At 30.7% G+C, this 14,850-nt stretch overlaps 1 protein-coding gene across 1 annotated transcript in view; it reads right to left on the bottom strand.

The window, feature by feature from the left end:
* The window catches only part of PCLO (piccolo presynaptic cytomatrix protein), a 406,268-nt gene that overhangs the window by 140,972 nt on the left and 250,446 nt on the right, over positions 1-14,850 (bottom strand). The window contains exons 9-10 of the mRNA XM_011927761.1: positions 10,434-10,570; positions 4,272-4,362 (exon numbers count right to left, since the gene is read on the bottom strand). Coding sequence (XP_011783151.1) covers positions 4,272-4,362; positions 10,434-10,570 — 228 coding nt within the window. The remainder of the gene's footprint in view (positions 1-4,271; positions 4,363-10,433; positions 10,571-14,850) is intronic.

The raw sequence follows: 14,850 nt of genomic DNA, 5'->3' as shown, positions 1-14,850 counted from the left end.
GTGTTTTGCTGAGGACTTTCAAAACTATTGTACAGTTGTTGATAAACACTTATATCTTTGAAGTTAACAGGTTAAAAGTTAAAGGATATATTTTTCTAAAAATTGTGAACCATTTAATAGAAGATTACATGCCTATGTTTCTCTCTAGGTACATTAAAAATTATAAATCATGGTGCACCTGTATAGCTGTGTGTGTATACACACACATACATAGTTATGGGTATGAATAATAAATTTATTAATTCCTTGACTGTTGTCTCAGTTGTTCCTAAAATTTTGTAGTAATAATTACTTACATTTTAGGTCTTCCTACTAAATTGTTAGTACATTAAAAATCTGGGTCTTTGTTGTGTTCACTCTATTAATCTAGCACCCAACAAAATTTAAGTCATACCATGGATGATCAATGAATGATCATCAATGAATAAATATTTAAAAATGTATCCACTATGAGTTACAGAAAGTTTATTTTATGCTGTATACATTTTTTAATAAGGAGAAAAAAGTATATTTCCTTTTTGAAAAAAAATTTCACTGCAGATATTGTTACAGCAGTGGCTTTCAAGCTTTTGGTTTGGGGAAACATATATCCTCTTTAATATTACTGAGTATCTCAAGCAGTTTTTCTTTATATATGTTACAGCTATGTATATTTTCCATATTATAAGTTAAAATTGAGAATTAAATATATTTATTAACACATTTAAAATAATAAACTTGTTCCATGTTAAAATAAATATTTTATTAAAATTAACTATTTTATAAGCAAAATTCATGAGAAGGGGAATACTGTTTTAAATTTTTGTAAATCGGCTTAATTTGGACTTAATAGAAGCCAACTGAATTTTCACAGCTACTTCTGTATCAAATCTCTTGTGAAGTCACACATTAAATAACCTCTGAAAAACTATATTGTATATTCATAAAAGGATGAGTGTGAAAAAAGCAAATTCTGCCTTTGCATTACTATTAAAATAGTCTTGACTTTGTGGACCCCCTTGAAAGAATCTTTGAGACCATGAGGGTCCCACTGACATTATTTTGAGAACCACACAGAAGAACGTTAAAAACCGAACCAAACAAACCATTACTTCTCTCTTCTATTCTGAAATTATTTTTGTTTTCCTAAATAATTTTTTTCTTTTATTTCTCAGGTATGCTTGTTTTATATAACTTTTATAAACTATTTATAAAGTTAGAACTATTAAAATATTATAAAAGGTTCATAGTAGTTTTACTATCAATGAGTTTATGTAACCAAAATTAAAATTCACTAATGGCCATTTTCCACCATAAAAGAACAGATATACTACATTTTATTCTTTACTACTTCCTTGCTTAAATCTTTGTCTTGTCTCACAAAGACAGTTAAATTATTAGTTTTGCTAGCTTTTTCACTATTGATGAAGCTTTTGCATACTGCTGTTTCACTGTGAACATGAAAAACAAACAGTAATTATACAATTTTATTATGGAAAATTTAAACATATGGAATTGTAATATAAGACTACAATAAAATCCAATGTGGTTAATCTCTAAGTCCAACAATCAATAAATTATGTTCAAGTTTATTTCATCTACATCTCCACCATTCTCTACACTTAGCTAATTTTGAAGCAAATTTCAGATGATATCGTTTAATCTGTAAATATTTTAGTTTGCATTTCCAAAAGATACATTCAGTGGTAATTATAGTTAATAACAATATATTGTATTATAGAACAATGCTACCATAGTTGTAATAACTCTAGGTAATTAATATAAGCATTATCTCATGTAGTTATCACTGTTTCATGAAACATATAAACTTGTATATATACTTCAAAACATCGTGATGTATATGATACCATTTTATCAGACAAATTAAAAAACACATAAATTCAATTAAAACATTAACATATAAATGAAAGTATAGCTAACAATAAATCCTTAATATCACCAAATATTTAGTCAATCAAACTAGGCTTTTTTTTGAGCAGAAAATGACACAGAGACTAGTCAGGAGTGTAAATGTCCTTTGTCCTCGTTTCCCTGGCAGTGGTTTAAAACTTCCAGACACTGTCAAAGATTGTAACTTCTGGTTCTAGCCTCATATGTAGATGTATTTAAAATAATTAAAAGTAGAAGTAGAATATAAAATGCAGATTGTTTTAAAAGACTTAATATAGTATGGGATTATTTTTCCTAAGATATATGGAAAATATATTCAGTAGTAATCAATACAGGGTAAGTATAACAAGGAAACCATTTTTAGTATTACTTTAGGTAGATATCAAAAGAAAAAGGGGCATTCAGAGAAAAGATATAGTACATTACTAGCAAATTTATTGTCCAAAACAATAACCTCTTCTCTTTTTGTGAAATGTATATACGGAAGAAATTAAATTTACTTTTGAGACTAAAATATTTACTAAAGAGCTAGCATTTATTTTTGTAATGTTATGTTTTAAAACTTGTTTCTAGTTAAAGTAAAAGAATAACTAAAGAGTAGGAAAGATAAATAATAAGGTTGAAGGAATAGTTTTTTGTTTTGTAGAGTACTTATATGTATATTTTTTATTATACTTCATGTTCTAGGGTACATGTGCACAACGTGAAGGTTTGTTACATATGTATACATGTGCCATGTTGGTGTGCTGCACCCACTAACTCATCATTTACATTAGGTATATCTCCTAATGCTATCCCTCCCCCCTCCACCCACCCCACAACAGGAATAATTCTTAATAGAGTATAAAATAATACAGCTAGAAAACAGGCACATTGGCATAGGTTCTGATGATTTAGGAAAAAAATGATTTTAAGATTTCCGTTGTGCATCATGAAAAAATAATTTTGGCATTGTTAGAAAATATTATGTTGTTTTGCTTTATGAGCTGGAGGAAACTGAAATCGTTTTTAGTAAGTAATTACTTCCACAAAAGGAGCCCTTGGATTTTAAGATTCACCCTGGAATTTTCATCAGTACTTAAAATATAGTTTGAACAGCAATAAAACTTGAAAGTCTGAATTATCTGTCTCTGGCAGAAGAAAAGTTACCTACTCTTAAAAGGAAAACAACATTAGACTCCTAATCAATTCATTTTCTGTGAAAAGAAGAAGAAATTTTCTCAAAGCAAAACCTGTTCCACATCCACATGTTCCACTGTCTAAGATCTGCAAGGAACAATAGCAATTACACTAAAGAAAGACCCTGTTTGTTACATCAGTGCTTAAAAAAGAAAACACAGCATATATACCATCTTAGATGTACTGCCTATACATATATGATACATAAATTATATGCATTTGAATATTTTCTATTGATGCACATTGTCCATGAAATTCGAAGAACATACTTGACCAAAAATATAGGTAATATTCATTTTTTGAAATTTCATTAACTTGGAACAATTTATATTTCATCTCATTGATTTAAATATGGACTATTTAATTGTAATATAAAAATTTCGTATATCTTTCAAAAAGCTTCCGGGTCATGAAAGGCAAAGGAAGATTGAGGACCTATCAGATTGGAGGAGATGCAAGAGTCAAACAATTAAATGCAATGTGGGATCCTGAACTGGATCCTGAACTGGATCCTGGACCAGGAAAAAAAAATGGCGGGTTAGTGGAGAAACTCAATATTTGTATAAGGCTTATAGATATTTTAATATTATCATATATATGTTAATTTCCTGGGTTTGATCACTTTTTTGGGATTAGAAGTTAATATTAGTAATGTTGGGCAAAGAGTGGGCAAAAGGAATGTCTGTATTACATTTGGAAATCCAAAATTATTTCCAAATAAAAAGTTCACCATTAGTTTTGGCTTATAAAGGAACACAAACAAACAAAACCCCAGCATAAATTGACAGTGAGTGTTCAAGTTGAGTAGAAATAGGGGAATTTATTCCTTAGAAGAATTCAAGACAGATTTTTAATTTCCTGTGTAAAAATGTCTTGTGTTCCTACAACCAGTGACCATATTTCTTAATACAGCAATTCCTGCGGAGCATTGTAATACCATGTGCATTAAAACATATGGTTAATGAAAAGAATGATGCAAATAGGTACCATTTAGTACCTCCTCATATTGATGATCATGTCATAAATGTCTTTTATGTTCAAGTGTATATCCTGCTTGTTTTTTCACATTTCTAAAAACACAAATTTTGATATAAAAAGTTTTCCAAAATGTCCTGAGTCATCTAAAATGAAACCCAAATGTCAGTACATACGTCAATCTGACATTAGAATAAAAAAAAATTAGATTATACGATTTGCTTTACCTGAAACTGTGTGATCCTTTGAGTCTCTTGTTATTTTTATCCTTGCGTGAGGAAAGATGTAGTGCATAGTTTTCCCGTTCATCTGTATGATCTAAGACATACATGTAATAAGGTAAAAAACCAACATTAAAGACACTTAAAGTGCAATATATATAATTAGAATGGTTCATTTCCAAGCACGTTGATTAAATCAATGGAACATAGTAGGAGATTCTCACCTGATGGCAATTTAAACACCTTACATGAACACTATATAATGATATTGCTGGTTCTGAGATCTTATGGTTTTTGCATTTGTAACCAATGGCTGTTGCAAACTGATTTGTTATATTTGAAAAATTAATAAGTGCATGCAATAGGTTCTGAAGAACGTTTATTACTACAGTAGTATGCAGTCAATATTGATGACCTCGGATAGAGAATGTATATGGAAAATGCCAGCTGCTGATTTTGCTCTGGACAGCCTAGGAATGGAAAAGCATTTTTAATTTTCAGCAATTAAGTGGTGCCGGGGAGAAAAAAAACAGAGAAGATCCTCCTACTTTGATATCTCTATTATCATAATCAAGATTGCTTTATGTTTATGTTGCTTGATTTATTGTGGCATTGTACTTCTGCTGAGTCCATGTACTAGAAGTTTCATTGTAAACTAGATCCAGAGGCTAATTCTATATAAATAAATAAAGTCTTTGTTCACTTAATACTTTTTAAAATTCAAAGCTTGCATTATTGATAGTGTTATGTCTCTTAGACATTCCTTAGGGTAGAATAAGTAACACTTAAAGCTACTGTTGCAAATCTGAGATTTCAATTCTCATTATTGAGACTTGAATATGAGAATATTACAGACTGCATTATCTGTGTTTCCACCTGGTGAAATGAAGTTTCTGAAACAAAAGTAAATTGCAAAATGCAAACTTGTACTTTATATTTTATGGAACTTTGCTTTCAAAAGGGATTTATGAAATAATGAAAGACAGAAATGGCAAAATATTTACTCTTATCTGTATTAACAGGACTTTATTTGTATGGAATGTTGTATGTATTGTCATAAGAAAATTTTTGACTTAACTTACAACCAAAATAAAGTTTAATATAGATGAAGATTTCATATTTCCTATTTTAGAATGTTTAAGAGGTGTGTTCCCAAAAGATGAAACAGAATTTAGGACCAAAGAGGTATACATTTTGTGAAGAAAGGTTCCTTAGAAAACTCTTGTGACCTTAATGTGTCCTAGTATTTCCAGCGATAAAATTGTTAGAATTCTGGATATTAAAAATAAAACAGATATTTTAAAAACTAAAGCTAAAATTTTAGCCTTTAGCTGTTTTTCTCTTTAGGAAAGAATAAGCTTAAGCAGGCCTTAGGTTAACATAAAATATTCCCTAAACAATAGCGAAATCCTGTTAAATCCAGGAATATTATGTGAATTCTGCAGAGTAAAACAAAAATAGTTTACTAAATTATAAAAACATTAGGGTAAGTATAATAAGTCAATTCAGATAATTCATACTAATGTTAACTTTGTAAACCATTGAAAACCTTATTCATATTTGTAATAAGTGCTTACATTTTTCTTCTTTTTCCCTCTCTTGCCTGCTGTTCACTCTTCTCTCCTGTCTCTATCTCTTTTATCTGTCTCTCAGTCGGCCCCTCACTCTTTCCTTTCTCTCTGTTACTTTGCCCTGCCTACATCTTTTTCTCCTACTTTCTTTCCTTCTTCTTTTTTTCCTTTCCTAATCTACATTTAAAAATCTTAATTTTTACTAGAAATAAAATCGTGTGTATTGAAAATTTTGTAACTATTAGGTGTAACTGAACTTTGCTTTGGTACTGCAGATAATTCAGTAAAATTGGATGTTACTTCATTTTATTTCAATCTGTTCTAATCTCAGGTATTAGTTAATAATAATTCCAAAATGTTATTCTTTCCATTTGGTCAAAAATAAAGTAAGAAAACACAATTTTGTCTTTTAGTATTCTTTCCAATTTTCAGACTGGGGAGATGTTGATGTAATCTCATAGTGAATCTATCACACAGTTTAGAAGAGTCATCATCAGGCTTCCTAATTTTTTCACCAGTTTTATCAAATAGCCACTATTTCCTTTTATTTTATAGTAGAAGGAATGTTGCACATCTTAATTTTCTTGAATATTGCTTTCAGAACATCTCATACAATCTCCTCTAGTTTCAGAGACTGCCTACGCTGTCTGCAAGCAGCTTCATAAATCCACTTAATAAATCAGAAACAAGAAAGTGCCATAATTATGATCAGCATGATCAAAAGTCTATATGTCTTCCATGTATGAGCTAGATGAATTTCAGTTTTTGAGTAACCACAGAGGGTAAATGTTGAGAGAGTCCTGTAGCAGATGGGGTTATGGGTAGGTGTTGCTACTGCCAACTAGGAGTAGGCACAAAGCCAAGGGGCAGAACTGATGTCAAGTGGTGCTACATTCCTCTCCCCAAGGGGATGGTCTCTGTTATCACTGTCTTTTGGTGATTCCTCATTGATAGGATTACTGCCTATAGGCCTCCCAGAAAGAGGGCTGTTCTTCCCTACCTACAAATATTTCAAAAAGAGTTATTTTCATGAATCAAGCCTGTATATATAAAGAGTAAGTTAACAAAAAGGGAATGAATTGAGCCCTTTACTTCATACACGGAAGACAGATAGCCTTTATGCTCTTTTTGTTAACTTACTGTGTATTCGTACAGACATTCACCCATTCCCTCATTTAAATACCACACATTCTAGATGCAGGAAACAGAGTGCCCTGCTGGGTTCCTAGCACTGTATACATATATAACACGGTAGTTGGGGTAGAGAGCTGCTGGCTCTCAAGAAGCTCACAGTCCAAGACCTAATACATGGGGTACTACTGGAGCACAAAGGAAGAACACTTACCCCAGATTTCTGGGGAAGTAGGGGTGGTAGTGTCAGGGGAGTCTTCTTGCATGATGGGGCATGTACACGGACACCTGGGTGATGATTAGGGTTTGCCAAGGGATGAGAGGAGGAAAAGTGTCCAAGGAGAGAAAACAGAACATTCGAATTCCTAGAATCAAGAGAAAGAGTGGCTCTTTCATGGGAACTTAATGTACCTCAATCAAGCAGTTGCAGAGGAATTGCAGATGATGTCAGTATAAGTGCAGAAAGAGAAGGGATTTTATAATAGTCAAGAAGTGTTGACCTTTACAACTACCTTGTGAAAGGTATTAGTCTTATTTATAGATAAGTGACTAAAGTAAAATTAAAAAATAAGAGATTAGGCTATCTGTGCAATTCACAAAGCAGAGCTGAATTTCTGCTGAAGAAGGCAGAGGTTAAGCATAGATACATAGATACACACACACATACACACATATATAAGTATACATATATATTTGAAATGAAGCAAATATAGATTTTTATATTTGGTTTATTTTATAATTAACATGACTGTGTGTCTAATAAAAATTTTCAGAAATATTCTTCTATCCCTCTAATGTTTGTTTTATGCAAATGAGTTTTAAAAGGAGATAAATTAGTATTTGCATTAGTATTATCGGTTTTATTACTTTTGCCTCCAAAGCATTTTATGTATATGAGTTCTTGTTATGCATGTTTTCAAATAAAAGCATCTGAGTTTATTAGTACCAAGAGCTCAATATTAGCTTTTTATGATTAGAGATGCAAAGAAGTTAATAACATGAGAATGCCATTTTGTGATTCTCCAAGTCAAAATATAGTTATGATGAGTTAAAGAGGGAGACAGTATTTGAAGATAAATAATAATGCAAAAAGCATGAATTTTGAGTTTTATATAATTCAACTCTCGAACTTCACGTAATTAAAATGTATGTTATAGTAGAATCTATTTAGAAAAAATGATAAAGAAAAACAAATTATTTTCATAAAACTCAGCACATTTGTTACTTATTTGGGAAAGGGAGTGGTTATGATCTGGAAGGGACATACAGGGGTTTTGGGGACACGAAACGTTCCTTTTTTTGGCCTGTGTGGCGGTTTTATGGCTGTTCACTTTTAACTAGCTTATAACTTTGCATAGTTGCAGTTTCAGTAGTACATACATAGTTTTGTTTGTTTGTTTGTTTGTATGTTAGATGTGAAAATGTAAAAATTTATACAAATGTAAAAAATTACTTTTAGCAAGAATATACACATTATTATATTCACCTAACAAGAATCCTTACGTTTCTACTTGAGAAGACATAGCAAGAAATTTATTAAATGATTCTCAAAAATACCTTCTCTGCTTAATTTTGACATTATATTGGTCTATAATTATATATTATTTAAACCATTATTACTATGTACTCAGTAGACCAAAACCATAAATCTGTATATGTTAGTAACATAAAATTGAAACAAGAATGTCCTTAAAGATATGAATATTTCATTTACATATTTGTGGGCTGGACACTTTAATATATATCCTTTAAATTACTTTAAATATATCCCCAAAGAATATTAGTTTGGTAAATTAGGTGGAAAAGACTATTCTCAGTGCCCATGGAAACAGTAGTGTTGATAATAAATATTCCTGTTTGTTAATTACTAAACAAGCTGCCCTGTTTATGCAGTTGATCTTACTATGATTTTGTTAAAGTATCTGTGTTTTCTTTGACTTGTTCTAGGTTTGTGGGAAACACTAAACTTCAGAGAAACAAATGAGATGGGTAAGATATAACAAATATTCCATTTTAGAGAGATTCATATAATAAACACATTTAAGGAAGTTATTTTTAACTGACAAATTTGTAGATAAAAGGAGGTAAATTTAAGATTTTAAATGTGCAGAATAATTTTATTAATTTTCTTACTTTCTAGCCAGATCTATTTGATGAGATTTGAAACACAACCATAAATACAGTTTTAATAGCAAGACAAGCCAATGAAAGCATAGTTCAATACAGGCCGATATGTTTACATGAAGTAAAAAAATGGAATTATATTGACATTTTAATGGAGGTAAACATAAGCCTAAACAAAATATGTATTAAAGATATCAAAAACTAAAGACAGAAATTTATAGTAGAGAGGAATTATAAGAATTCTAGAAAATATGATAGCATATAGAAAAACAGAACAAAATTCTAAGAAAAAATTCTGTTTAATAGGTAGAAATTTGTCAATGAAAATTTAAATTGCTTAGAAAGAAATCAAATCTAAGCGTATAGACAATGTATTTTAGACAGTACTTATAAATGTCAAAGCCTTGTTTTCTTTTACACCTCAAAATGACAAACACTAAATTAAATTACAGTAAGTCTATATGGATCTTCTCAGTTGTTCAAAATACGGTTGTTTTCTATATCAATGAATCACTAAACAGGATGATTTAGGAGTTAATGTAAATAAAATAAGTCAACTATTTATTTTGGATATTTTAATAATCATAATGAGTACACAACCTGCAAATATCTGATCTGCTAAGGCAATTGATTTAAGGCCACTTGGCTTATATGAAGGTTCTCCTTCAATTCACTCAACTCTTAATCTAGTAGGTGTATTTCAAAATTCAATTCAAACATCACCTCATTTGCTCAAAAGTGAGTAAGATCATGAATTTTTGTGTCATATTTAATTGTGAAATTTACCTGTTTCAATTTCTTCATCTATAAGAATACACTGATTAGTAATATCTACTTTATGTGAGTTGTTCTGTATATAAAATTCAAAAATACATAAAAAAACAGCTAACATTTCCATGTAATAGATCCACTAAAATATCAGTTTCCTTTCTCCCCCAGGTTAAGCCTTCTTTCTATCCCAGCTCACTTGGTTTGCCCATCCTCTCACTTGTTCTTAGCATCTGAACAAGCATTGAAAATTACTCAAATCCATTTCACCCAGTCACTTGTAAGCTCTCAGAGCTCCACATATTCTTGTATAGCTGTGCTGGATATGTTATGCAAACTTAGTAACGATCTGTTGGAGGAATCAATCACTTAAATTGGTAGAAGTATCACAGTCCAATTTCAATCAGTCATAGCTGATGAAGCAAGCTATGTTACTCCTTTATGTCATTGGAAAACAAAATTGTGAAATTAATGGACAAATATCTCATTCCTTTTAGGACAACTAAGACCATTCTAGCACAGAATTGAGCCTTTTTTGATAAATCTAAAAGAAATTGCTAAATATAGCACTTACTTGTTCTTGATGCTGACTGAGTGGTCTAGAGTGGACCAATCTTTCTGGCAGTTTTCGGTCCAGACCATGTCCATTTTCCAGACGAGACTCCCTGGGTTTATCAAACCAATCTGTTTCCTCACGACGCAGATGATAGGCTTTGGACACCAAGGAAACATCATACATTGCAATGGCAAGTAATATAGATGATTGAGGGCAGCAGATGTTCTGTAGTACTAGCATGCACTAGGCTTGTTAACCATACATGCATTTCAAACACATTTCCCATTAGGACTAGAAAAATTATTTTGGTTATTACATCAAAAATCAAATTATGTCAAAAATTTTAAACCATAGAATAGCCTAGAAAAAATGATGCACACAGATGTTCACAATCTCAGAGCAAAACAAAACAAAATCAAATTTCAAATCAAGAGAAAAAAGAAATTTAGATCATGATAAAATAAATAAATGAACAAGTGATCATTCTTCAAAAGGGTCATTCTATTCAACCTCAGCCCATCAGTTCCCACATCCACACATTCTCTCCCATACTCTACCCACAACCCACTATTGAAAAAAGAAAATTTTAAGATGAGTTGGTGGGTGCAGCAAACCACCATGGCACATGTATACCTATGTAACAAACCTGCACGTTCTGCACATGTATCCCAGAACGTAATGTATAATAAAAAATGAAAACAAAAAAGGATTCCTTGTGTATGGAAGTTTCTGTCACTTTCCCACCATTACATCAATCCAGTGCCAATAGGTTATTGCTGGCTTTAACATTATTTTTTGAAAATATGACATTTCTATGACATTCACAACAAACAAAAACATTTGTTTCTAAGAGAATTCTGGTGTTATTGTTAGGAACATGTGTGCCATGATTACTTAGTAGCCTAATATTAAAAATACCTCTATTATAATTGTTAAATAAAAATAAAATTATTTTTTGAAGAGAAGCACTGATTTAGAAAATAGATTGAAGAGTTGGTTGCATGCTTTTTATACTTACACTGTGACAAAATCTCACAGCATACTTTTTTGAAAATGCAACTATATTTAAGGTACACAATTATTATTTTAAATTAAATTTCATTCATTAGTATTTCATAGGTCTTTTCAAGATATTCTATAATGACTGAGCATCTTATTTTCCCTAATATACAGAATTTGCCTTTTAATAAATTGTTTTATTCTTTGTAAAAGAATCTCTAATTAACAGTCTCTGAAAATACTTTGTTGCTTCCTAAACAGTAGAAGGAACAATGCTCAAGTGCTTATCCTTTGCGGATGATGCTTAGATTACTTGATGATGTTGTCAACCTCTACTTTCTTGAAACTCCAGCTTCTAGAAAGTCATACAATATACTTTTATTTTTCTATCTGCATTCTGACTACCATCTTTTCCAAAACCTCCTCCCAATCTTTTCTCCTAGGCCATTTCCATCATTTCATTGCTGCTGGGACTGGTAAACCCACAGCATATGTACTACTTAGTCACCTCTATACCTCCTGTGGTCAACACTGCTACTTAACCACAGCATTTTCCTCCCATAATACAAAACGAGCAATGATGTGTCATGGGTTCATTGGTCTTAGATTTCAGAGAATACATTAATACTTAACTGTTTTGTGATTGCATACATACTTGACTGATCTCACCTATTCTAAGCTGCTTAAAGGCAAGGCTCATATTGTCCTTTTTCTTCCCCCTTCCCTCAATACTAAAATCAATGCCCTGCCTAAGGCATAACATCGAAATAAATATTGACATGAATGTAGCACAGAATTAGTCATCAACTAGAAAAAGTAGTTAACATCCTAATTATGATAAACACATTTAAAAATAAGTGTTAATTTGTCCTTTTAACCTCACTGATGCAGATATTTTTTACAATGTACTTAATAATTATGGTTTTCCATAGTCTTAATTTGAAACCAAGTGACTGAACTTACCAAGAAATTTAGTGTAATAGACATTTGACAGGTAAATACAAAACAAATTCATTATTTAATCATTCATCTCTTAAAATTTATTAGATTATTCTCAATGACATTGACACTACTTTTATCTTCTTATAGGATTTTATAGATTTCTCATGAAAATAGAAAAATAATTTATACTTATTTTAATAAATTAATATCCTTTATAATGTAGTACATTTCATTTGAATGTATAACTTTCTTAATTGCATTTGAAATACAATTCTTTAAAATGTGTGTTTTGTTTGGCTGTGTCTATAGAAATAAAGTAGAAGTTCAACCTGACCCAAATTCTGTCAATTTGTTGCCAATAATTCTGATTATGCATTTTGATTTTCTGTTATTTTTTATAATAACACTATGTGTAACTGAATAAGGATGACTATCATCCGTTGCACAGGAATTTATAATCAACCAACAGCAAGTAGATGAAACCAATCTGCTTTTGTATTGAATTTTGTTTTCATTGTTTAGAACTAGTTGTATATAAATGTTAATTGTTTATAACTGTCTCATCTTTCATGGTAAAATCTAAGTGAAAAAGTAAATTTTATAACAAAAAAATTCTGAATTAGTTCAAATCATTTGAAGGAGATTAACAATCTTTTTTTAAACTTGGCATTATTTTCTTGAATTCCTAAAAGTAATATACAAATAAGTTATTTCTGGATCTAGTACTGTCCACAGGCTACAGTTACATAAATAGTTTAATTCTTCTTATATTGGTCAAATATATATACTTTTAAAAAGACTGTATATACTGGAGGACATGAGATGAATTACTTTTTTTTTTCTTTTTGAGATGGAGTCTCACTCTGTCGCCATGTTGGAGTGCAGTGGCGTGATCTCAACTCACTGCAACCTTCACCTTCTGGGTTCAAACGATTCTCCTGTCTCAGGCTCCCAAGTAGCTGGGACTACAGGTGTGCGCCACCATGCCCAGATATTTTTTGTATTTTTAGTAGAGATGGGGTTTCACCATGTTGGCCAGGATGGCTCGATCTCTTGACCTCATGATCCACCCGCCTCAGCCTCCCAAAGTGCTAGGATTACAGGCATGAGCCACCACGTCTGGCCTGTTGCTAGCTTGCTTCAAGCTAAAAATATTAATAAATATTAAGCAACATAAACTATGTCTATATAGATTTTTCCTCAAGAAAGGTATTTCAACATCAACGAATCTTTTAGAATATATCTAATGACTGTCTTATATCCTATAACTTATAGAGTTTAATTGAATTTGGGAAAGCACACAACAAATAATTTGAAAGCAATTACATCTGTTTTGTTCACAGGATACTAAATAACCTGTAGAATGTTATACTGTTCAAAGTTATCTTAGTACATTCAAATATAGATATAGCATGTATTTGCTAAAAATCTGTTAAAAATTCCTAATACTTCATGAGTTAATAAATCTTGGGAATTATTGATTGGAAAAAAAGTAGTTTCTATTTTTTTTAAATACTGAAGGAATTCAAGATGTCAAACGAAAAGTAGACCATTACTCATTAGAAGAAAAATAGTATGTTTATGTGATATATAAAGAAAATATATACCATTTTACTACATACATCATTTAGAAGTAATCACTACAATTCACACACATACCATTACATATATGTCATATATAATTGTTATAGTTTTCCTGCCCAAATTTATATCAACATAATCTTTATAAATGATTTCCTTGTCTGCTTAATTTAAAAATATTTTTTAGTTTAATTTCATTTAAATTTTAATTGCTTTACTTATTTGGCATCATCTTTACACACTTCATAATTTTATATGCTGCATGGTATCTCATCCTCTGTTTTATCAAAACAATGTTTTTCACACAGTCTTTGATGATTATGACCTATACATCATTCAAACATATAAAAGGGAAATAGAATATTCTGTTATTTTTATATGGCTGTACACATAAGAAAATGCCACATATCAGGATATATAGAAACATCTAAATATCTGGCAGCACGTGGACAGAATATATATGATGATAAATCAATTTGTCAAACTCTCTTTAGATATATGCTCATCATGTACACACAATCTTAAGGCATTTCATTATGCCATAGACCCTCTAGGGTTTTTGTTTTATTTTGTTATTTTATAGACATGACTATTGAACAATCTCTTTACTCTTCTGCAACTGTCATTTTTTATGTATAAAATGTTTATAAAATGTAGATTGTAAAAAGTAAGGAAATATTAAAGACTGTTTCCACATAATATCACAATTCCTGCTATGTACATTTATTCAAATAGTCATCTAAATAAAGAACCCACAAATTGAGTATTTTATTCAATTAACTAATTGTCAATAAAAATGGTCAATCCAATAGCCTGTAGAGATGAAAACAAATCAGAAAATGACTAATCTATTTGAACTTCACAAACAAAAGCAGTTTGTCCTCCTTCAGATACAGCGATTACTTTAGTTCAA

The sequence above is a fragment of the Colobus angolensis genome, unplaced genomic scaffold, assembly GCF_000951035.1.
Source record: "Colobus angolensis palliatus isolate OR3802 unplaced genomic scaffold, Cang.pa_1.0 Scaffold74, whole genome shotgun sequence".
NCBI classification, from domain to species: Eukaryota; Metazoa; Chordata; class Mammalia; order Primates; family Cercopithecidae; genus Colobus; species Colobus angolensis.
This window is presented reverse-complemented; position numbering and strand designations above follow the sequence as displayed.